The 23,346-nt window shown below is 58.7% G+C and overlaps 5 protein-coding genes across 10 annotated transcripts; all 5 read right to left on the bottom strand.

The window, feature by feature from the left end:
• Window positions 1–1,603: 1,603 nt before the first annotated feature.
• ABB37_02639 (putative proteasome regulatory non-ATP-ase subunit) lies at window positions 1,604–3,091 on the bottom strand (the record flags this gene model as incomplete). Its single annotated transcript, XM_015799717.1, has 1 exon — window positions 1,604–3,091. The coding sequence occupies exon 1, from the start codon at window positions 2,840–2,842 to the stop codon at window positions 1,604–1,606; it is 1,239 nt and encodes a 412-aa protein (XP_015661319.1). The 5' UTR covers window positions 2,843–3,091.
• A 538-nt stretch (window positions 3,092–3,629) lies between these two features.
• ABB37_02638 (putative mitochondrial mitochondrial carrier protein) lies at window positions 3,630–5,357 on the bottom strand (the record flags this gene model as incomplete). Its single annotated transcript, XM_015799716.1, has 1 exon — window positions 3,630–5,357. The coding sequence occupies exon 1, from the start codon at window positions 4,644–4,646 to the stop codon at window positions 3,630–3,632; it is 1,017 nt and encodes a 338-aa protein (XP_015661318.1). The 5' UTR covers window positions 4,647–5,357.
• A 1,123-nt stretch (window positions 5,358–6,480) lies between these two features.
• On the bottom strand, window positions 6,481–10,390 carry ABB37_02637 (hypothetical protein; the record flags this gene model as incomplete). Of its 6 annotated transcripts, none has more annotated exons than XM_015799710.1 (1): window positions 6,481–10,390. In XM_015799710.1, the coding sequence occupies exon 1, from the start codon at window positions 9,943–9,945 to the stop codon at window positions 6,481–6,483; it is 3,465 nt and encodes a 1,154-aa protein (XP_015661312.1). In that variant the 5' UTR covers window positions 9,946–10,390. The 6 variants fall into 6 exon arrangements, with proteins under 6 accessions (XP_015661312.1, XP_015661313.1, XP_015661314.1 ...); XM_015799711.1 differs by having other exon boundaries at window positions 6,481–10,347; XM_015799712.1 differs by having other exon boundaries at window positions 6,481–10,332.
• Window positions 10,391–10,653: 263 nt separating this feature from the next.
• ABB37_02636 (hypothetical protein) lies at window positions 10,654–10,993 on the bottom strand (the record flags this gene model as incomplete). Its single annotated transcript, XM_015799709.1, has 1 exon — window positions 10,654–10,993. Exon 1 carries the CDS (start codon window positions 10,936–10,938, stop codon window positions 10,654–10,656), a length of 285 nt encoding a protein of 94 aa, XP_015661311.1. The 5' UTR covers window positions 10,939–10,993.
• Window positions 10,994–11,393: 400 nt separating this feature from the next.
• Window positions 11,394–23,271, bottom strand: ABB37_02635 (hypothetical protein; the record flags this gene model as incomplete). The annotated part of the gene is made up of 1 exon (XM_015799708.1): window positions 11,394–23,271. The coding sequence occupies exon 1, from the start codon at window positions 22,965–22,967 to the stop codon at window positions 11,394–11,396; it is 11,574 nt and encodes a 3,857-aa protein (XP_015661310.1). The 5' UTR covers window positions 22,968–23,271.
• Window positions 23,272–23,346: the final 75 nt, after the last annotated feature.

Raw genomic sequence — 23,346 nt, 5'->3', positions numbered from 1 at the left:
GGCGTAGCTGGTGCGTGGATTCTGCATCGAGTCGGCGGGGCCAGGAATTGACGCGACCACCGCACGCAGCCAACCGTCAAAGGTGGCCGTCGAGCACGTGCAGGGATTTATTTTGGGGTGCCGCGTCGCGGAAGGTGCGTAGGACAGAGGATACTCCACCCCTTCCCCGCCGCTTTCCAGGTCAGCGAGGGTGTTTTTCGCTATGTCGCCGCGGCTACCAGCGATGTCGTGCGAACCTGCGTTGGCGGCCGCGGCGGCTTCTGCGGCCCGTTCCTGTGCGAGGAAGGCGGTCGCCTCGTGCTGCAGGGCGGTGTTACACGGCAGTGACATGCGGGAGTGCACGTCCGCAGCTTCATCCGCGGCGCGCGGTGACCGGGAAGAGGCGCGGACGGCCGTCGTTGCGTCTGCAGCGGCAACAGCCGCTGCCGCACGAGCTTTAGCGCTTTCCATTGTAATGTCACGGCAAATAATCAGGTATGTGAATCGTTTCCGAATGTGAGGTAGAAATAATACTCCAGAGGGAAAAAGAAAACAAACGGTTTTATGTACATGAACGAAGAACTAAAAAAAAAAGTGATGAAGAATAAACAAATGTAACTGAGAAAGAAAGGAAGGGTGTTTGTGGTTTACATGACTTAGTGACAGGTGTGCATGTGTGTGCGTGCCTGCCTTTTTCTTCTTCTCCTATATAATATTGCTTTCTGGAATGGAAGACGGACGCCCATCAAAGACAACAACACCGCCAACGAAGTAATCTCTGCGGATGGCTTCACCTCTTGCGGTTGTCGTCTCGCACGCCTAAAAAGCAAAACAACAACAACAACAACGACTTGTAACTCGACTGAACCAACACTCGTGCAGACGCCGAAACAATTGAGAGGAAAACGAGGAAGCAGTACAGATCCGTTGCATTTACGCTCATTGCGGCCATGTAGGAGGGACGATTCAAGTCTTCGCTTCGGTTCCTCTTTATCCTCTCATTGTGGCGGCGTGCGGGTTGCCCCGTGAAACGACCTCCCTTTCCCTCCCTCCTGGGAAAAAAAACAGGGGCTTATTTTTGCACCCACCGCACAGAGGAAATGCCCGAAGCAACATCAACAACAGAGAGCCTTGCTCCACACACAAATCCGCGGTGACGTCTCCTTAAGAATAGATGGGGACGATGCGCAGAGAAACGGCGCAAGAACACACACAAGAGTTGTCGACTTACTGTGTTCATCCTTTTCATTTTTTTTACTTGCTTTGCCTCAAATAGGGAACAACCGCACTCACACCCAACACCTACCCAGCCACTCCTATACACATCCACCAGCACAAGCATCAACGACAACAACGACAACGAGAGAAGAAGAAGATAGAATCAGATTGTGTATAGAAACAAAGGGGGGGGGGGTCACATGAGGTCTGCAAACTGCTCAACGAGAAGATGCGAACAAAGCGAAGACTACAAAGAAAAAAGGAAAGGATAGGTCTAGTGCGCGTCCTTTTCATCATCTGAAGAGAAATGGAAAACAAAAAACCAAAGCGAGAAATGCGACGCTTCATTCATCGCGCACGCCCCCTCCTCCTCTTCTCTTTCGCGTCTGTGCGGCATCGCCTACTACTACTGTGGAATCTGCTTTGTCATCTTGCTCACCGAGCTGGTCAGTCCCACAACCTGTTCCCGCCACTTGGAGACGTGATTTGCCAGCGCCTTCACCTCCTCCAGGCTCAACACACGCGACTCCACCCACGTAATGTGCACCTGGTTCGTCAGGCCGTCCATACGTCCTTTAATGATGCCGTGCGCCAGGGCGTCCAGCAGCAACGGCTCCGCTCCGCTATCCGGCACCCCGCAGCGCTGCGCCACCGCATGAAAGGTGAAGGTGCGCTCACTAAGCGGGGTGTAGAAGATAAGATGAAGCAGTGCCATGAGACGCACCTTGCGGTGCAGCGCGGCAGAGGCGGCCATAAGCTGCGGCTCCTGCGCAATCTGAGCCTGGTGAGCCTTGTAGAAGGACTCGAAGCTGTCCACGTCGCCCTCGTTGCACAGCCGCATCATTTCCAACGCCCAGCGTTGTGGGCAGCCCTCACGCTGCAGGGCGCTCACAAACTGCTCGAAGTTTAAGAACTTGCCGTAGTTGAAAATTTTGTCCGACAGCAGGCCGGCGATGACGGTTTTGTAGGCCAGCGCGGCGACGTCGTCTTCGCGCATGGGGAGGTCGGCCTTCTCGGAGAAGAGGATAATGTCGAAGGCGTTCTTGTAGAAGCTCATGTACTGACGGCGAATCTCGTAGTCGCGACCGCGGGCCATGCCGTAGAGCGCCACCAGCACCGGCTCCACCTCGTGCATCTTCAAACCATGCAGGTACGTCTCCGTCTGCTCGAGCAGCTTACGCGCCGTGTGCGGCGGCGATCCAGGAACGGCAGCCATCGCCGCGCTGTCCTCCGCACTCGTGCTCTCTAGCAGCAACTGCGCACGGATGCAGAGAGCGGTGTAGTGTCCTTGCTCCGAGCTAGAGTGGATGAGCGACGCACACGCACCCTCCACGAGCTCGAGCGCCTTCTCGGTAGTCATCCCTGGCGCACAGCACACGGAGCGGACCATCATGACGTACGCGATCGGCGATATGTCTGCGCGGACGGCCATGATGACGGCCTCGTACAGCTCCTGCAAGCAGCCCAGCATCATGGGGTCGCGGATCAGCTGAAGAAGATCGCTGGAGAGTTCGTACCAGAAGCGCTTCTCGATGTGGGCCAGCGCACGGGCGACCGTCTCGGCAGCCTCGGCGTTGCCTTTTGCCTGTAGATTGCTCTGCAGGGAGACGAGGTACGCCTGCGCTCGCGCTTCTGGAGTGGCCATATTTTGATGGTGGCTTGCTTATTTCCTTTTCCAGTGTTTCTTCTCTGCGAGTTGCAGTCGTGACGGGGCGCAGACACCGGGTTGGTACGCGAATACGATGAAGTCACGATAAAGCTCTAACGACAGAAACGCGACAACAACAAGAATAATAATAATAATAATAATAAAAAACGGCACTGCTTGGCTGTGGAAATGGGTTTTTTTTTTTGGCCAACGACCCGTTCAATCCGCTTCCTCCTGTCCGAAACTGACGGGTGCGTCCAATGAACGTCCCAATAACACAAAAGCAAAAGGTGTAGAAGAGAAGAGAGCGAAACAAGTGCAGGGGCGTGGGCAAGGGATGCGGAGAGGTTCGAGAAGGAAAACAGTTCGATCGATTAAAGCAAGCAAACAAACAAGAATACGCTGCTGTGTGACGTTGCTGCGTGTCAGACTACTGAATCGATGCCGGAAGGGCGCAACTTGTCACCATTTGCTTTCTTTCATGTAAATGCAGCCAATACAACGCACCGGGACTCGCTTGTTACGTCGATGCACATCCAACTGCAATGGGGGAACAAAAGGAACGCTTCTTATTTCCATTGATGCATTAAACTCCATACGTTAGAAATCGCCTTTACACGCTGGAAGGGGTGAAAGGGGAGGGATGAAACAGCGGGGTGCTCAACTCAACTTTACGCATTATAAGAAGGAAAAAAAGAAGATAGGGAAAGAAGAAGGCGAGCGCCTTCTCTGCAGCAAGCCGCTCCGGACGTCCAGTCCTTGCGCATGGTTGTGCGCACTGCATCTATTTCTTTTCTTCCGCCTTCGAGTCTTCCGCTCCAACTGCTGCATAGGGCGACAGGTGCTTCTGAATGCTCTCGATAAATATCCACATCAGAATGACCTGCGGCACACAGCGTACCGCCTCCACGAAAGAGCCAGAGTACCAGCCGCGGATACCTTCCTTTGCATAAATCTTTCCCAGGCAGTCCGCCACGCCCTTGTAGACGACCTTGTCGGTGCTCTTGCCCGACATACCAATACGGCGCTTCGCTACATCCAACGGGAAGGCTACGAGAATGGATGCAATGGCGGCGGCAGACCCACCCAGAATCGTAGCGAGAAGGTTTCGCGCGGTAAAGTTGTCTTTGAAGAAGGGCGGGTTCGGGCTGTCCAGCACCGCATACTTGATTGTCTCGTACGTCGCGAAACTGACAAGGATGTCGGGCACTCTCTGCATAAGCGATGCACCCAAGCCGCGATAAAAGTTGCGCAACGAGTTCGTCTCGCGGTAGACAAGGCGGCAGGTATGCGCGATGCCCGTAAATTCCTTTTCACCCGACATGAGACGCAGACGCACGACCTCGCCTGGGTAGACTGCAGCACCGGCGACGGTGGCGGAGATGCCGCCGGCCCCACACTTCAGAATAAACTTCTCTATCAACTCCACGTTTCGGGACTCCATGACGCTCTTCTCGCTGCCGTCGGTATCGGCGGCATGTTCCGCTGCCCTCTGCTTTCGGCGACTGTCGAGCCAATCTTGAAGAACGAACTTGCACTGGCTGTACAGGAGGAACTGGATGCCGCTGTACGGAACGCGAATGACCATGGAGGTTAGATTGCCACGCCAGAAGCCTTTGAGTCCGTCTTGGTGGTAGATGTGCTGAGCAAGTTTCCGAATGCTGTACGACTTGTGCTGACCTAGTTGCTGCAGCACGACGATCCGTTGGAAGGGGCTTAGGAGGGACTTGGCGAGGGCGCCACCGCACCCCCCCGCCACCACGTCCACCCACGCCGCGTGCTTCTTTTCACTGCTAGACATTACGGGAACAAAGGGTAAAGTGAGCAGAGCGTTCGATTGTATAAGAGTGGCCTACTGTGGCTGTTGTATGCTTCAATGCCTTTTCAATAAGCACGCTAGCACACGAAGCGATCGATTCGCAGTTACCTGCAACGTAAGCCTACTGCGCAGAGAAACACACAAACACACACGCGAAGTAGCGGTGACAGTGTGAATGTACTTGACGGTTTTTGGGGTCTATCGAAGGAGAAAGAAGAGCAGCAATGCCCGGCTTACTATTCGTGACGTGGCCGCAGGCTACCTCGATGACAAACACCGCTTCCCTTCCTTTCTTCACTCTCTCTTTGTATATGTGTTGGCTTCGAATGTGAAGGTAAACAAGGGGATCCACAAAGCTAACAAAAAAAGAAGACACTTCGTGGTTGGAAATGCTTCGCTGGAATGGCGGGCTGGTGTTACTGCCACTTCGTCTTCTATGTGTGCGGATGAATGTATACAGCTCTCTCTCTATAATATATATATTATGCTTGCTCTATTATAACGATACACGCACTAGCAGGGGTGATTATATATCTTTTACTGCTAGAAAACCCGGCTTTGTATACGATAACAGCGAAGAGAGAATGTTGCACTGTTTTGACGTTCGTTGGTCTTCACTTTCCTCACGTCGTTTCCGGGTGGATTTGATGACGCACCGCACGAGCACGGAGCGGAAGCGAACGAGCTAGAACTGATCGTGACTCGATAATACGAAGGAATCGTTTGGTGTGTGTGCGTGCGTGCGCGTGAGAAGAGGCGTTGAGGAAGAAGAAGGATAAAGGGAGAGATAAAAAAGAAAGAGTTGTTTAACTTGTTCGCACACAGTAACAGCCAAATGCGCGCACACACACAACAGATGCATCTGTAAGTCACAGCGCAAACCTCGTTGATGCAGTGGTAAATTTCAGCAAAAAGATGCAGCGATAGCCGCCAATGATTAATTAATAGCAATCGCAAACACCAACTGTGTCATCTTCCTGCTGCAGATCCGGTACTTTATGGTGATGGAGTCAGAAAGGTCTAAGCCAGCTTGCCGCTGCAAGTAGCGATAAAAGGCACGTCCACAAACGCACACAGCTGACACGCAAGTGATGTAAAAACAAAAAAAAAGTCTGCCCTGTCAGTCTCCGGTGCTACGCGCCACATGTGCGTCCTCTTTCCTAAACTCCATCGCGCCTTTTCTTTGCGTCGCCTCTTCACCGAAAACGCGATGAGTCCGCCGCGATAAAACACAACGAAAACTAAAAATCCATGAAAGTCACGAACATCAAGAAGAGCAGCCATTAGTGAAGTAATAATAAAAGGAAAACAAACAAACAAAAGGAGGCTCGTGAAAGTCAAAGCTGAACTTCAAGCGGTTATCGCTAGCATGAGGAGTGCTGCGGCACTCAAGGTACGCGCAGGTGCATTTTGCACCGAAGCCTTTCCATCAACGAAAGCGTGTCTAAATAGTACAACAGAGCTCTATCAGGAAAAAAAAACTTACATATGTTGAAGAAGCAAGGAAGGGCAGAATAAAAAGCAAGAGAGACTCGTTCTTCATTTCGTTTCTTAAAAATACTTCTTTTATATTACAAAGAGCATGAAGGCGTCGTCTTTGTACATGTTGTTTCATACATTTCTAATTGTATGCGCAGGTGCAGAGGCCGGTGTGGCGCATGCGTGGCGGTCGTCGAAGCCCGAGCTGGGCTTTAAGGTGGGCTGCTTCATCATCACGAAAGATTCGTCAGTTGAAACCCTGAAAGGCACCCAAGGGTGCTGAGGAAAAACAAAAGAAATCCACACACACAAACACACACACACACACACACAATGCTTAAGCCTCGCGCAACCACTCCGGCGTCGATCGACCGGATCCCTCGCCAGCGTCGACGTCCTCATCTTCCGGTATGTCACCAATCTCATCATGAGAGGTTGCTTGCTGAGCACGATGCGCAGAGGATGGGGAGGGGTACACTTCGTGTTCGCCAGCGCTTTTATAGATGCCCCTTCCCTTCCCCGCTGTCCCCACCCTGTTGTGCTCCTCTCGCTGCGGTGATTGCGACGCGCGCCCCAAAGCCGCCTCGCCTATGCGCCGGTTATCCTCGTCTATCTTACGCAGCATCGCTTCAACATCGCCATCATCGTCGAGATCGATCTCCTCCGCTGCCGTCGCGGCAGCAATCCTAAGGTGTCGAACGTCGCCTGCCTCGTCTACGAGTTTTTCTAGCGATGTGTTGCCAGCGCCTCCAGCGTTCCCTCCGTTCGCGGAGAGTGCATGACCCCCTAAAGTCGTGTGCTTCACTGGGGAGTCCGCCAGCGCGGTGAACGCCGAAGAGGAGGGCTGATGGGCCTCCCGCACCGTCCGCTGGCCTGTCCCAGTAGAAGGCGGCAGCGGATTAGGGTTTTTCTTTGTAGGAGGCTCCGTCGACGGTACACCGTGCTGCGGTTTCTGGGGTGTGGCGGAGGCAGAAGCGTAGTCTTGGCTGGGGGACCGCTGCCTGTTCTTGCGCGCCGCCGCGACGGCCCCACGCAGACGCTCTGCCGCCGCGCTGTTCCTGGCCCCGCGGCCCACCCCCGCCTCCAGCGGAGGCGCCGGAGGCGAAGCACCGGGGCGCTCTCGTGAGAGCGACGCCCTCCCTCGTTCTCTCGTGCCGTTGCCCAAGGGCGCTTGAATGACGTTGCGCAGTGAGCTTTTCTGTGCGACCGCGGTGGCGCCGCTGCTGCCGGCTCTGGTGCCTGAAGCTTTGGTCTCGCCTTCGACTCCGTGCGCCGCAGCGTCACCGGCTGTGCCTTCCGAGACGTTGTCGTGGTTCGCTTTGATTTGCTCCGTGCGCTGCTGGATGCGGCGCCGCAGGTCGTCGATGCTGCTTTGCAGTTCCTGCCTGCGGTTGTCCACCGTCGCCCTCTCCTCATCGAGCAGAGTCGTCTTGCCGGTTTCGTAGTCTGCGAGGAGTTGCTGTTCTGCTGTAGTAAGTTCGGACAGGATACTTTTCTTTTTGCCGTGCATCGACGACTTTCGTGGAGAGGTGGAGCGAGAAGACCGCCCTGATGCACCCCCACCCCCACCATTCAGAGCCGCCGCGGTACCACCTCGCGGGTCCAGCCCTGCCGCTGCGCTGTACACCGCAATCGCCGCCCTGTGCTTCTCCGCTGTCTTCCTCTTAGCATCACGATCGCTGCGAAGGGCGTTATACTCCTTTGGTGTGATGGACGAGAGCTGACGTTCCTGCACCTGGGCACTCAACTCCGCACACTTCGCCTCCATCAACTGCGTGGCGCCACGGGTGCGCTCGATGCTGCTCTTCAGCTCTTGCAAGGAGCGCTGCAACCCAGCGCGGGAGTAGATGCCCTCGTTCATCTGCCGGTCCTGCAACTCGATGGCGGTGGGCATGCGTCTGTTTACCTCCTCGATCGTGTGCGCGGCGCGCTTGTCGCGATTCTCCAACGCGCGACGCACCACCGTCACCTCCTTCAGCCGCGCGCGCGCCTTCTGCAGCTGCGCGTCGGCGCGTGAGACGAGGGCCGGGACGTCGATGTTGACGGCCCCCGTCCCGTCGGCGCCGCGGCGTGTGTACGCGGCTTCGAGCTTCGCGTTCTTCTCACGAAGTGCCTCCAGGCGTGCCTTGGTGATAGGACGCGCCTTTGCATCGTTAGTATAGTTGCCGTTCCCGTTAATGCCTCTGCCTCGCCCCAGCGGTGCTTTGCGATGCGCGGCGGCAGGCGGTGCCCTCGAGTTGCCGCGCTGCGGAGATCGGCCGGTCGGCGAGCGCGACGGCGACGGCGACAGCGACGGCGACAGCGCCGTTTTGGGGGTGGCGTTTGCCGCCATCAACGCCCGCTTTCGTTCAATTCGGTTGTCCCACGTGCCGATCTCCATCTGCAGGTCCGCAATGCGCAGGAGCAGCGTTGCACGCTCCTCTCCCGCGCCGCCTTTATCATCGGCGGAGTCCGCCGATGAGGAAGTTGGGGAGGGCTCGCGGAGAATCTTCTGCGGCCCCGGACCGGAGTAGGGCGTGGTGCTGTTCTTCGAGTCGGACGAGGGAGATGCCTTAAACGTAGAGGTGCGCTTGCTGCGTGGCCCGCCGGGGAGTGGGGCCTCGACGGGCGTTGCTTTCGTTCCTTTTCTCTCCTCATCGGTGCTGTTTTTGAGGGCCGTGGCGGCGTGGCCTTGCTCGGAACGGCTGCGGTTGCTCGCCGGCTGCGGTGACGGTTTCTTGTCGCTCGACGCAGCGACGGAGGGGGTGGGGCTGCGGATGGGCGGTGGTGGTGGGGCGACGGCCGTCGATTCACGCTTCATGCTTTCTTCTGGAGTGTAACGGGCACGTCGCGCGTTGTTGACTTCTTCGTCTTCGACGTCCGACAGTTCCTCGTCGTGCATGTTGGGCGGCCTCCCTTTGTGGTGCGGGAGCGGTTCATCATCCAACTCCTCCACCGACGTGTAGTTGGATTGGTGAATCGACCGCTTCTTACCTACAGTGTAGCGGGTATTCGCTCCCCCGTCCAGCGGGGTCCTCCGTGGCCCAGACACGTCGCGGGTGTTGGGCATGACCATCATCGCCGCGCTCAACGTGCCCTGAATAGGCCCCGGCGAGTTACTTCCGCTTTGCTTCCCCGCTGCTGTCACGCTTGTCGAGCTGCGTGGAACGCCGTAGTATTGCTGTAGCTGTTGCTGCTGTGGGCTTTTGTGGGCCGCATACTCCCTGCTGCTGTCGCTGGGGGTGACCCCCGAAGAGGAGGTGGAGGCGGAGCGCAGGTACGACGGCTGCGGTGCGGCGCGGCCTGGGGTGTCCGCGGGCGATGTTTTGGAGGATTCATACGACGGTGCTGCCGCTTGCGCGTACGGCGGGCTTTGCCGCGGTGGGGTCGCTTTACGAGAAGACGACGAGGTCTTCGACGAGGCTGCTTTAGAAGACGAAAAACGGGAAGAAGAGGTGATTTGCTGTGCCGCATCACGACTACTTGATCGAGCTGCACGAGCTTCCGTTGGGTACGCGCCTTCCTGCTGCTGCAGCACCGGCCTCTTGGCCGCCTCGGTTGGGTACATGGGATCGGAGTGGCGAGAGGATGCCTGCGAGGATGACGCGTCCAATTCATGTGCCGAGGAGGCAAAGACCTGACCTTCGCCCGATGACTCGTAGCTGTCGAAGCTGTTTGCTACCGAAAACTGCCGGGTTGGCGCAGGCGCCAGACGGGCTGCGTTGTCACGTGCGAGTGCCGCAGCCGTCGACGATGAAGCTTTGGAATGGGTGGACACCTCCTCCTCGAAGTCGTCCTCGTAATCTTCATTCCAGTTGCTCATGGCTGCTGCTACGACGTCGTTCAATCGTACCTCTAACCGAGAAAACGTAAAGATATATATAAAGAAAAGAAATGAAGAGAGAAGAGAGTAATATGGATGTCTTTTTAACAGTAACTAAGCGCCTTACTAAGCAGCTGGTGGTGTAGGGAAAAGAGAAAGAAAAAGAGTGCAGGACCGAAGGAAACAAAACACCTCCAAGAAGCAGAAAGAAGTTAAAGATCAGCGTGCCCCTATTCGCTTGATCGAAAACTTATACCGTTCTTTTTCTCTGGCGTAAGGATCTGCACGTTGCTCCGAGGTGCGGTTTGCTCGCCAGAACACACAAACACACAGACACACTTCAGACGTGTTGCTCGTGAGAGGAGAAGGAGAAGGATGTGCGACGCTTTACTCAAGTGCGCTTTCCAAATACATATGTATGCGGAGAGTGAAAGAAACAGCAGCTATTGACCCAACGAAAGAGAAGAAGGTGAGAACCAACGAGCAGGGTTTTTTCCCTTGTTGTTCCTATCATCACATTCGACGTGGCTCTCGCTGTTCACAGAAAGTAGGAACGTATCGAGAATTCATTCGTTGAAGGAGATGCTATTCGCAGCATCACGAGGGCCACTTACTGCCCATCACACGCCCTCTCCCTCCCCCCTTACCGTTCGTTGCAGTCAAATCTTTCTTTTTCCTTTTTGAGACGGCCTTTCACTGCAGTTTCATTTAACGGACCCAGTCCGTAAACCAAAGTACGTAGAATAAGACGAGTGCACACACAACCAGCGTAATCCACGCGATATTAATCCACTTCCCACCAAACTCAGCATTCTCAAAGTCCAAGTAATCCCCCGTCAAGGCGGGGTTGCGCTTCTTTGTCGCTGACGCACGGGCAGAGGCGCGGTTTAAAAGTGTCTTCAGCTTCTCTGCGTTGGCTTCGCGCATGTTGACTGAGGTGCCGAACGCCTCACCGGCGTCGTTTTTGTCCATGCCTTCAGCTCTCTGACGCATGACAGGCTGCTATTTCTGAATTCTGCGTCTTTTCCCCTTTTTACTGTGTTCTACTGGAGTGATGATTCAGCGGTGAGTGTGTGTGTGTGTGTGTGTGCGTGTGTGAAGAGTGATATTCAAGCAAAATAATAAAAAACGTTGAGCGAGTCGAAGAGACTTGAAGATGGCAGCAGCGATACCTTTAAACTTTGGCAAAAACTTTCCTTCACCGAAGCGCGTTACCTGTGACTGCAGCGCAACACAACTATTGATGTTCAGCAGTGTTTTTTTCTTTCTCTTCTGCGTCGTGCGAAATCATCAACGTTCGACTCGGGTCTTAAAATATGTCGTTACTCCGTTGTGTGAGCATTACGAGGCGAAAGCCTTCGGTTTGCTCTCTTGTTGTTGTGCGACGTTCTTCTGACTCAAACAGAGCCGTCCCACGAAGAGGCAGCGAGCAAAGGAAAAAAGAACCGTCATACCGTGAGGAGAGGACGGCGCACCAATGCATCGTCGTGCGTCAGCACTCCCCAAACGCGACGCCAAATCCAACGAAAAGGCGAGCGGGGAATGCAGAAGGTGACGAAGTAGGCAAAAACAAAAAACCAAAGCAAACTTGGTTCAGCGCTCGCCGCAAACGAGGCGGGGCGATGGTGCCGTGTGGTGTCGTAGGAGGCGGACTGGTTTATGGTCAACGGCTCTGTCGCCCCCGCGCTGCCCATATTTTCTACCGTGCTCCCTTTGGCACGACGGTCAGCCGTGACGGAGGTATCTTGCACGTTGTCGGCTACGGCGATTTCGTCTGTGCTCCCAGCGCGGAGAGCTTGCACCACCCAATCGCTCAGAGTGTGAACAATTTGCGCCGACAACGATGCAGGAGACGCAGCGGTGGCGGTGCTCGGCACCAAGACGGACGAAGGCGCTCCCGACAGCGCCGTCGCTGGCGGCTCCGCATCGTAGGCGTAATACCGACCATTCTGATAAAAGTATGACGGGCGACCCCGCCCACTGCCGCCATGATCGTCTGAATTCATGGTGCCGCTTCCACTGGCCTCATCGTCTCCAGGTTGAGACGACTCCGCACCCGCCTGCATTCGCTGTAGGAGCATAAAACGGACGGGTTCCAACACCTCTCGCCACGCGACCTCTGACATGTGCCGAAGGGGGATCGAGGACCTTTGTCCGGCCGGCCCATCCGCCGCGAACGAAAAATCTGCCGTCCAGAGATGACGAAACAAAGCGACGGTGGAGTGCGCGACAGAGCCCAGAACACCGCTCTGGTGGGTGGAGAGCGATCCGCTGCTATGCGTCGCTCCGCCGTAGACTTTCACCCCGCCCAATCCTAGTGCCTGCAGGGTGCGCACGTACACAACGAAAAGAAGAAGGTAGGAGAGGCAGAGCAGCGCCACCCAAAGGGACAGCGTGGTGGAGTAGCCGTAGAAGGCAAGTTGCATCCGACTCAGCAACGCAGCAACGCATGTCTGGCACCGCAGCACGCGGGTGACCACCGCCTGTGTGCTGAAACGCTCGCGCCGACGTTCGACCAGGTTTTGTGTCGTTAACTCTGAAAGGTTGTAAACAAGACTGACGCGATCGTGTAACGGAGGGACTTCATCCTCAAGCACGGATTGAAAGGGAGGGGCTGAGAAGCGAGGCGAGCTGCAATGATGGTGACGGCGATGGTGTCGTTTCTGTGGTCGGGATGCATTACAGCTCCACAATCGCGGAAGACGGATGTGCGGACCGAACAGAAGAAATAACCGGGGACGCCACTCGTGCTGACTCGCCGCGTCTTGTGTATACACGTCGTTGCGCCTGTCGCTGCGGCTTCGATGAGAGGGCAGACGTTTGAGAAGGCCTACCGTAAGACCGTTGTAGGCGAAGTACACAACAGCGATGCTCAGCGCGAGACGGAAGCAGTGTGCGGGATGCTGAATAGCGAGGACAGAAACCAGCAAGAGGCAAAGGACCCGCCAGCGACGCAGCCTCCAGGAAGGCCGACGCGCGCCGCGCTGCCGTGCTGCGCGTGAGAAGAAAGCATAAAGATCTGCCCACGGCGAGTGATGACTGCCGTGCTTGTTGCTGCGGACGCTGTGCCCATTGCGGTCGTAGGAAATGGGCAGCAGCCAGGACCAACGGGCAAGGTGCACAAGAAGCTCACGCGCCAGCGGGGATACGGCGTAAGACAGCGGCGGAGAAGAAGACAATCGTGGACGCGCGTTGACGTCGCTTCCCTGTCGGCCCGACGACGACGACGACGACGCGAACAGCGCGAAGTCCACGGACGGCACGACAGAGCCGCGGAAGAGGGGGAGAGGCATCAGCGTGTAGACGTGCTGGTGGTGCTCCCACTGCCACTGCAGGAGCTGCTGCACCTGGGCGATGGAGAGGTTGAAGGGCTGCGCCAGCCGCTGCTGCAGCTCCACCGGAGACGGCACAAAACCTGCGTAGAGAGGCGTGGAGGTGCTGCCGCCATCACCAGTCGGGGACGCGGCGTCGGTTTGCTCGTCGATGACACCGGCGCCGGCGCCACGTACCGGCTGCGCGGTACGGGGCACGACGGAGAGCACGGTGGTCAGCGGCGGCACGATGCACTCTGCACAGAACTCTGTTAGATGCTGAATGGCCTTGGCGAGTGTGTCGTCCCGGTCAACGTGTAGCACAAGGTCCATCTCCGCAGACACCGCCGCTGCGCTTAACGCGAGACGAGCGGCGGATGTTGACCCTGCTGCTGCTGCTGCTGCTGATGTTGCTAAGCTACGGCTTTCCTGCTGCCGCTGCTGTTGCGTCGCGGTGGCGAATCGAGAAGGAGCGATCGAGGTGCTGCTGGCGTACGGTGCCACCGAGGACGTTGAAGGTGAAAAGAGCTGTGAAGCTACCGGTGGGGTTTCCGTCATTGCACTGTCAGCTGCATTGCTTTGCACGGCAGCGCCGTCGAAGCCTCTCTTTCCATTCCAGTGCATCGTCGACGCAGCTGGGCCGGGCGAGGGCGAAGAAAGCGGGCAGCCAGCTTCACACGGGTCGTTGCCGCCGCTTGTAGAAGGGAAGAGACACTGCGCATGCCGCAACGACACCACCGGAGCTTCGCCCTGTGCGACGCGGCGGTTTGCATCGTACCGCAGCTGCATTGCACGGGTCATACCAGGCGCAATGCTCGGTGTCCGCAGCGCTGCAGAAGGCTTAGTAGTAGAAGTAGTAGAAGTGTGGCGAGGCATTGGTGAGAGAGAGTGGCGGGACGTGCCCCAGGGCGCCTGTGCCTGCCGTTCCACCGCTGCTGAGTGCGTGGGGTGAAGTGGTTGGTTTGGTGACAAGTGAAAGCGTGAGGAAAGCGGGGCCGGCGTCCCGGCGCGACCGCGGCGCACCTCTTCGTCTCCGTTGCGCCGCTGTTCTTCTGAAGCCTCATATCGGTCTCCGTTAGCGGTAGAGGAGGCAGCGACGGCCGTCGCTGGTAATTTGGTTCTGCTACCGTGCAGTTCAGTCCAGGTAGACGACGGTGGTGGTGTTACATCTACCGTGAAGGCCACACCGCCTGGCTTCGCTGAAGAGGCGGAGGCGTAGGGCTGCTGCGCTACATCTGCATGGCGCACACCACCAACGCCGTACCCACCTGAGCCTTCGCCCAGCCGTACGTTGTGCCTCCGGTACGGCGCGTCACCCAACTTCAGCACGCGCTGCCGCGATAGCTCCTCGGCACGACGCTCCACATACGCCCGACGAATGGCTTTCAGCGTTTCCAGCCGATAGCGCACCGCGGCGTAGGCCGCCACGCGATCGCACAACAGCGCACACCGCGCTTTACAAGCTTCCGGGTCCGTCAAGTAGGGCGATGTGCAGGCTGGAAGTGCCAAGCACGCTCGACCAGCTTGGAAGAGGGCGTACCAAATGCGCGCCCTGTGCCGCCACGTCACACACAAGCCATCAAGTTGATACTGCCGCCGCAGCGCCCGACACCTGGCACGTCGCGTAGCGTCGTCCCCCTCCTCTCCGTCGGGGGAGGGAGGCTGTTGCCGCTGCACTTCGGCGGACAAAGCAGCGCTGCTCTTCGTGTTTGCTGGATTTCCCTTTGGTTGGAGGATTCGACGTGTGGTAAAGAGGCCAAAAAACCAGCGCCGCTCCTCGACCACCACCGTGGGTGGCGAATTCTTTTCCAAGCGCTTTCCCTGTGCATCCTCATCCTCCGCATCGTCGCCCCACCCGTAGCGCCGCTGCTGCATCCACAACTCCTCCGTCGTCGGTACCACACGCGACAGCGGCGTCTGGCACAGCAGCGCCAGTACGTCATTGATGTTGTGGATGGCGACGCACACCTTCAGCTCCGGCACGTGCGGCACGGGGAGCAGCAAGATGAACGCCTGCTCCCGCAGGTAGAACGGCTCTTGGTAAAGGTTAATGCGCTCCAGGTAGCTCTCCCAGCCCCCGCGCAGTTGCGTCGGTTTGCGGGAAAGGAAGCACGACACCCCCTCCGTGCGCCAGACCGCCTTAGTAATATCTAACACCTCTAATCCTCCTCCATTATCGGTATCTTCGACGCGCTGGTGCGCGGCGCGGCCTGGCTGGCGAGCTCCACGTACGGCTGTGTTAGGCAGGCGCAGAAACACGGTCGCGATGTCACGCAGCGTAAAGCTCACGTTGACCCCGCTCGCAAGTCGGACGGCGGCTTCTCCGTCGGCGAGCTTCTCCATCTGTTCGCGTGCGTGCAGACATGCCTGCTGCTCGGCCGGCTCGCGCAGACGCACCTCCGCCCGCCGTGCCGCGTCGCCAGCGCCACAGCTTTCGCGCAGAAGAGAGGGAGCTCCGTTTGATAGCGGTGGTGGCCTCGGTGACCGACCGCTTCCGTTGCTCACCAACGAAGAAGGGTGCACACCGAGACTGAAGGCACGCGCGGCCTCGCTGAGTGGGTTGTCGATGACGGCGGACATAGCTGTCCTTTCATCGCTGCGAGGAGCAGCCCGCGGCAAAAGGCAAGGCGGAAGGGCCGTCGTGCGAGGTCTCCATACGGCTGTTGACAATGGCAACGGAGCACCGCCCTCACGTTGAGAGACTTCAGTGGTGACATCGGCCGTTGCGTGGGGGGTAAACCTTAGCCGTGTGCCACCGCCCCTCCCTATCACGTCTCGACTTGCAGCCGCATCGTCGAGGTCGTGCCGCAGGACCTGTATCCCACCTCCCACCGTCGCTCCGCGCGGACCACGTGTTGCACCGGCTGGGTGCAGCGGCGGCTTCTCAAAACAGAAACGCTTCGGCACCGGCCCGCACATGTAAGTCGCTTGCAAGTTCTGTTGGTAGTCGTTGAGACGCTGTTGACGCTGCAGCTCGCGTCGTCGCCGCTCCGACTCATCCCTGCCGGCGGCGGCGCCGTATGCGCGAAACCAAGGTGTACGCGCCGCGCCCGCTGCGGCGCCGTATCGATGTCCCGACGTGTACCCGGCGCGGTGTGTCAGCGAGCTTGGCGCGAGCGGGGGACGGCGGCCGAGCACGGCGGTGGCCCGTGCCGTGCCGGGGCTGCGGGCTCGGCGCAGCGTAGACGCTGCTTGGTCCTGAAGGCGACTCTGCAGTGGAGAAAGCGAGAGCCTCGTTACGTAGGGCTCGTCAGTGCGACATAGGTAGTCCCGCGACTCATTGTCGTACTCGTGCTCCGTGCGCAAGGAGAGCCGCTCTGTCACGCATGACCCCGAAAAAGGACGCAGGCTGCAGGTAGGTCGCACAAGCGTCTCTCGAGGAATGTTGTAGACATCCGTGGTCGGCTGTGCTGCCTCGTCTTGATGCTCTGCTCTACTTAGGTGGTAGGGCTGATCGGTGGAGGTGGAGAGTCGCACGTTCATGCTGCTACGCGAAGTTGCCCCTGTGTGGTTTGTTTTGTAAGGCGTTGCTGCTGCCGCTGCCGTGGAGGTTTGGCGACCAGGCACCCACGTGGAGGAGAAGCGTAGGTTCGGCGCAGAGGACAGCTCGCGCACCGGCTGCCACCACGTCGCGTCCATCGCGGACACCCCGCGCGGTCGTACACGACTCCGCACGCCAGCCGCACGTGTTACAGTGTTTGCCTTCGCCGCAGCGTCGTCGTACTCGTCTATGAAAAGGGTTTGGCTGGGGCTGCGAGCTAGTGCAGCTGCTGCGGTGGGATTTTGCGCCGGGGCCCCGGGGCGCACAGCGGGGAGTGGGGACGAGTAGGAGAAGGAGAGACGCCCAATACCAAGTGTGTTCCGCACTGGGGTTCCCTGTGGTGCCGACGGGGGAGCGACTGGGTCTTGTGTGGGCCTGGCATCATTTCCGGTGGCAGCCGCGGTGCGGAGAGTTGTCGCCGACCGACCGAAAGGAGTGGCGTGAAAGGAAGACCGCTGATGCGGTTCCAGTTGCTGCTGCTGCTGTGAGCGTGTCGAGGCACACCATGGATTGGCTGCCTTGTTCGTATATGCAGTCGGTCGTGACGAGCCCCGCATGTTTTCAACGTACTCGGACGGCTCTCTGGGCACGTCGCTGCTGCCGAACCCGTGTGTGGGACGCTGTCCGACGGCACCCCGACCCGGCCGCCCCTCGGGTGAGTCAAAACACTCGTGCTCGTCAAGGGCTGCCGTGGTGGCCGGAAACGGTGGCGGCGCGCTGCGCTGCTGCGCGGAGACTTCGCCCCACGCGTTCTGTGACCTGTCCTTCGCGCTGCTGCTGGGCGAGATGGCAGACACGGAGAAGTTCAAGACAGACGGCGAGTCGGCAACGCCGCTGAACGGCGCACTTCGCTGATCGGCAGGGAAGGCGGTGCTCCTCGACAGGTTCACCGAATTCGCCGTTGCCGCTGCGTTCTGCTGTGCAGACTGCCGCCATCGCGAAGAAAGGCCCGCATCTATTGATCTTGTCGTCGCTGTTGCTGCGGCGGGCTGATCAAAGGGTGTGAGGTGTACCGCAAGGCGCGGCGCTGGCGTCAGCGTGTGCGGAGACGGCGCCACGTTCGTCGGAGGTTCATCAAAGAACGTCTCTTTCGGCGGGAGTTGTTGCCGTGACGAAGACGCGGGGGCTGGAGTTTTCAGGGTGGAGAAACACGCAGGCAGCCGCGGCGAACGTGGTGGGGTGTGCGCCGCGGCGGGAGGGCCTTGCGTCCACACCAGAAAAGGGTTTTGCGCAGACGCAGTGGCGGGCTTGGCCAACGTTGACCACATGAAGGGTCGCGGCACACCAGAGACCTGCCGATCCACGACCTCGTGTTGATGCTTCCCTTCTTCGTCCTCTTCGTTGCTGTTCATACTCCGAGGATTATGGGTGCCAAGCACGTCTTCACCAGAGCAACTCGAGATGAACTCTTCCGCACCATTGTCGTCGTAGCCCTCCTCTTCCTCCTCCATTTCGATCGCTTCGACACGATCTCTTCGCATGTCCGTACTCCACGCCCGCGGACGTGGACTTTGCTCCTGGCATCCGCGCCGTGCGGAGGGAGAGGTCGGCGAGACGGGGTGGTGTGGTCTTGGGCCAGCACGGGTGGACGCAGCAGCGGCCGCGGTGAAGGAGGCGATCTTGGGCAGCGGCGTGTCTGGCCAGCGGATCGCTTTGCGGCCCTGCTGCGTCGTCTCCCTTTCAGGGGTGGCAGCAGCACCGATCCCGTCAGCGCTAGGGCGATCGCCGGCGGTACAAAATACACGCCGAACTCCCCGGCTGCTTGTGCAGCCCGCGTAGAGGTTACTATCCGTCAGTTCTGCAGTCGCGCACAGCTTTGTAAACGGATTTTCTACTGCTGTGTCGCGACGGAGAAGCGGACCGGTAGACACCCGCGCGGTCACCGTGGCGGGAGTGGCAGGCGACGCCTTCGATCCACCTGTCGAGGCGCTGTCCACGTCGAACGTCATCGCGACCCCACCGCGTGCGGAGCGCACCGACCGCACAGCCGCATGCGGTGCTTCTTCATTCTCTTCCACGTCCACCGCTACATCTCTCACCACCTCCTCCTGCATTTCCGAGTTACCGATTCGCGTTTCCACAGACGAAAAAGCTGCAGGCCGATGAGCAGCGGAAGCTGCAAACCCAAATGCGCCGTTTGAGAAGTACGGCGACGACGGGCGAGTGTCCGGCTGCGACGCCGCGTCGGCGGAGACTGCGGTGCGGTACCGCTGCGGCGCCGCTGCGGCGCCGAGTTCACTCTCGGTAGACTGCTGAGGCGTTGAGACTGCTTTTGCCGGGAGTCCCGTGCCAGATTGTGGTGTTTGGACGAGGCCAAACTCAAGGCTGAGGCCGCCTCGGCGCGCTGCGTTGGAGGTTGGAACAGCATAGCCGTCGGGATCTTTTAACTTGGTCCCTGCAGTACTTCTCCACTCGTCTACAGCCGCGGAGACGCATTGGTTTTCTTTCGCCGCTAATTGCTGCTGCTGCTGCGGTAAGAGAGGTGGTACCATTGCTGTTCCGCTTGTCGTTACTGCTGCGCTGTTCACCGCACGAGATTGAAGCGGTTGTGCATAGGGCTGCGTGTGCAAAGCGGACGTTACTGGAACAGCAGCAGCAACTTCAGCTTTCCCCTTTTCTGCCGCTTCAGCTTGTGTATGAGTGACCGTAGCCGACGGTGTCAACGAGGAAAAGGCGCCTTCGCGTGTGGGCCACACACCTCCTTTCCAGTCCTCGCCCTTGTGCATAGGAACATCACTTCCCTCACCGTAATTCTTCAAAGAGGCATCAGATGTGCTTTGCGGGAAGACACCCAAATGCACCGCGGTGCGCAGTCCTACGTCACTCACGCACTCCGTAGACCCGAGCATGACGGGCATCCACTGAATTGCCTCTTGCTCTGCCGGTGTACGCTGGACGGGCACGGACAGCCACGTGTGATCGACCAGGCCGCGGCAGCAGTACCGCTCGCTCTCCCGCATCTGTGTCGCCTCACGCGTGCCGTAGCGTTGTGCCCCGGCTCCCTCCACGCCACTCACCGTGAAGCCGTCTGAGAAGGCTCCGGAAAGGTAATGGGAACTGTCCAGTACCGCAACGGATAGCACCGACCGGATAGCACCGTAGCGCAGTTTGTGCTGCGCCAGGGAGGATTCGGAGAGGGCGCGGAAGAGGTTCACGACGGCGGCGGACGTCGACGCGGCGCCGTCAGAAGATGACTCGGCAGACGCACGACTTGCCACCGTAGGCGCCGACTCTGCCAGCGCCCCGCCCCGCCCGCCTCTTTTCTGGGCCGCGTCGGGCAGGAGGAAGTCTGGGACGCGGGCGCCCTTCGCGGCGAGACCGTCTTCACTCCGCCGCGGATTGCCAGATATGCTATTGCTCAGCAGCGACGCTGTCACACGCAGAAATCCGCTTGTGCAAGGCGAAGAGGAGGCAGGTGCGGTCGCGGAATTGCGTTGCTGAGTTCCGAATGCCGTCGGACTCGCCTGCGCAGCCAGTGCAGAGGTGCGTCGAGAGCCGTCAGGTCTCTCCGGTGATGGTGCACGGGAAGGCTGGCGAGACCGTACGAGTCCGTCCTCCATCCGAGCATTGGCTTGTGGCAAGCGCAGGGCTTCTCGGCCTGCGCTCCCTCGTGGAGATTGCGTTGTTTGAGGTGGTCGAGGAGGTGCGTTGGCGTGCTCCGGCGCAGTGCTTTCAGCGCCGCCGTGCCGTTCAGTCGGCAACGGAGGAGCTGCGGGCTCGTTCAGCCACAAAACATTACCAGAGATGTCAGGAGCGGGTGATGCCCGCCCCGCGTCCGGGGCTTCAGCCGCCGCCATCGTTTTCCTTGTGCCGTCCTTGCTGTCTTGCGAGGAGGCAGAAGTCGCTGCACCAGCGCTACATCGTAGCTCTGTCGCGCGATGCGGCGCGTTGCTGGCCGTAATGCGCGCGATTGCGGTTGCCCGCGGTGAACGGCTGCTGCTGCTTCTACCGTTCCCGGCGGTGGTGGTGGTGGAGTCGTGTGCTAGGTCGGACACCAGACACAGCGGTACCGTCTGGGGTTGATAGGAGGCGCGACTGGAGTGCGCGTAGTAGAGGGGGTTGTTGTCCTTCATGACGAGGTGGTAGCAGTCGCAAGGAGCCAAGGAGTAGAGCAGACGCGTGACGCCGAGAAACGACACACCAGGAAACGGTCTAATGGGAGAAGGAGCACCTCTCGCGCTTCGCTTTGCAGCTGGTGGTGTGACTGTCTCTAAAGTCGGCGTAGAAGACGTGGCTGCCGTTTCCTCCTCGGACACAAAAGACGAGTGCGCCAGTGCGTAATTCGTGAGCACTTTGTGGCATGCGTCAAAAAACTGCGTGGCCCTCCGTTGCTCCTCCGGGGTGCTGTACTCCGCCCCCGCTGAGGTGTTCGAGGCTGCGTGGACCTCATTTTGAAACAGCTGATGCATGACGTCATCGAAGTCGTGACCCCGCTGCCGTGAATTTGTGGTACCGCCGACTTGACCCTTCCCCATCTCGTCTTCGCCGTCTGAGGACGAGCCGCAGCTGCTATCACAACCAGAGCTGCTGCTGCTGGTGCTAGTGCTGGTGCTTCTCTTTTCACCGCTGGTTTCGTTTATTGGGTTAGCGGTGCAGGTCGAGATTCCTTGCTCTTCCCGAACTGTTGCAGAGGCTTCCGCCCCCTTCTTCGAGAACGGCCACCAAGATCGTCGTGCCGTGTCGGTGCACGTCGTTGAAGCTACCTCATTCCTCGCATCGCATCGCTTTTGTTCTCTCCGCTGCGAGCGGTAACTCGCGCGGCACTGCCGTCGCTGCCGCCAGCGCATCTCCTCCCGCTGCTCCGTGTAGTACTGCTGATCCTCGGCCTTCAAACGAGTGAGAGGGATGCGGTAGACGGAGAAGTGCAACGCGCGAAGGTCTGTGGCATTCATCGTAGTAGTGGAGCTCGTAGCATTGGGGGTCGTAGCAGCAGCTGTCTTCGCGTTGCTGGAGCGGCCCTTGTCGGGGGCGATGTAATAGGTCTCACTTTCCCCTGCGACGCGACGGTAGCCGCCACTCCCGCGGCTCATTCGACGTGCAGCTGTGGCGAGCGCGGAGTCGGTGGCAGCGGATGTCTCCACATTGGCTGGAACAAAATGAGTAAAATTTCCCTGAATGACACGAAAGTTCTCGACCGCTGCCGCTTTCTTGTCCGTCGCCGCTGAGGGCGAGGTGCTGGGGTTCTCTGGAGCGGAAGGTGGCGCCGGTGGTGGCCGTGGCCTGCTTCCTTCCACGGCCTGCCCTCCGCACCGCGTCGCGTAGTACAGGGCTTGTTGTGAGGGCCGCAGCTCTCGTGCCAGCAGGAAGAAAGAGTCGAAAAAGCGAGGTGCCATTGGCACATTACGCAGCACCTCCGCCGCCGCCGTGTCGGCGCTGCGCTTTGCTTCGTCCTGCCGCATCTTCGCGGTATCGTCGGTGACGCGAATGGAGGGCCGTTGTTGCTCTGCCGGTGAAGTTGCCGATGCCGTTGTTGCTGCTGCTGCTGCTCCTGATGCGGGTATGAACCCAGTCTCTGAGACCGCGGCCACCGCCGCAGTCCACGCGGGGTCCAGGACAGCGTTTAAATGAGATGGGAAAGTGCGACAGCGCAGCTCCGCCGGCAGGAGGTCGTGGTGCGTCGTCAAACCCGCTAGCTCCTCGGCGGTGAGAGGCTGGGTTGAGATGGACGGGGCAGCGGGGTGGGTCACGACGAGCACGTAGACGTACTCGAGTGTGTCGGGCAGCTCGTATGGGAAGCGGGAGAACAGGGAGGACAAGAGCGCGCGATGAAGGGCGTCCGCGCGCTCGTCGAGGGCGACTTGGGCCAGGGAGGACCGCGGGTTCGTTGTGGAAGTGGCGCTTGCACGCGTGGAGGCTGAGACGGTAGCGGACGGCCTATTTGACGGTGACGGAGACGCAGACACGGGAGAGACGGCGTCGAGCGAGCCGCTTCCTGGCTCTCCAGAACCACGCTCCGCGCTGTATACAGGGAGACGCGTTTTCTGCTGGCCAGGCTCTACAGTGACGCAGGCAGACTGCGAAGCAGAGGGTGCTTCTGTGGCCGCAGCCGTGGCTGCGCAACTAGCGCCTGCGGCGATTGCATCGGGCTTCTGTTCCAAGACGGCGACGGGGATGCGCAAGTCGCGCAGATGCAACCGGAAGCAATCCACCTCCGGCTCCACAAAGAGCATCGCCGCCTTAGTCTCAGCGTGAGGTGCAAAAGAAATGTAATATAGATTTGGTGAAGGGAGACACAATAAGTGGAACGGTCTTCGCTGATCTATCGGATGGAATCTAATCGTGCGGTGGTGGTAGTGGGAAATGTACTGTAAAAACAAAATCTAAGTAGTCATAGCAACAGCAGTATCAATAATATCTATATGCTCTGCTGAGAGAAAGAGAAAGAGAAAACAAGCGTTGCAAAAATTTGCGTTGAAGAAGCGCTGCAGTTGTGCGATCAGAGAGAGAGAGAGTCTTCGTGACACAGTGTGCACTGGCGGCGATCACCTCAGCACCTCACAGAAAGAAAAACAAAAATAAAATGGTCGAGAACAGAAACCGCCAAAGGAG

This window comes from Leptomonas pyrrhocoris, assembly GCF_001293395.1.
Source record: "Leptomonas pyrrhocoris isolate H10 chromosome Unknown, whole genome shotgun sequence".
In the NCBI taxonomy this organism is placed as follows: Eukaryota; Euglenozoa; class Kinetoplastea; order Trypanosomatida; family Trypanosomatidae; genus Leptomonas; species Leptomonas pyrrhocoris.
The sequence above is the reverse complement of the archived record's forward strand: the minus strand, read 5'-3'. Positions and strand labels throughout refer to the sequence as shown.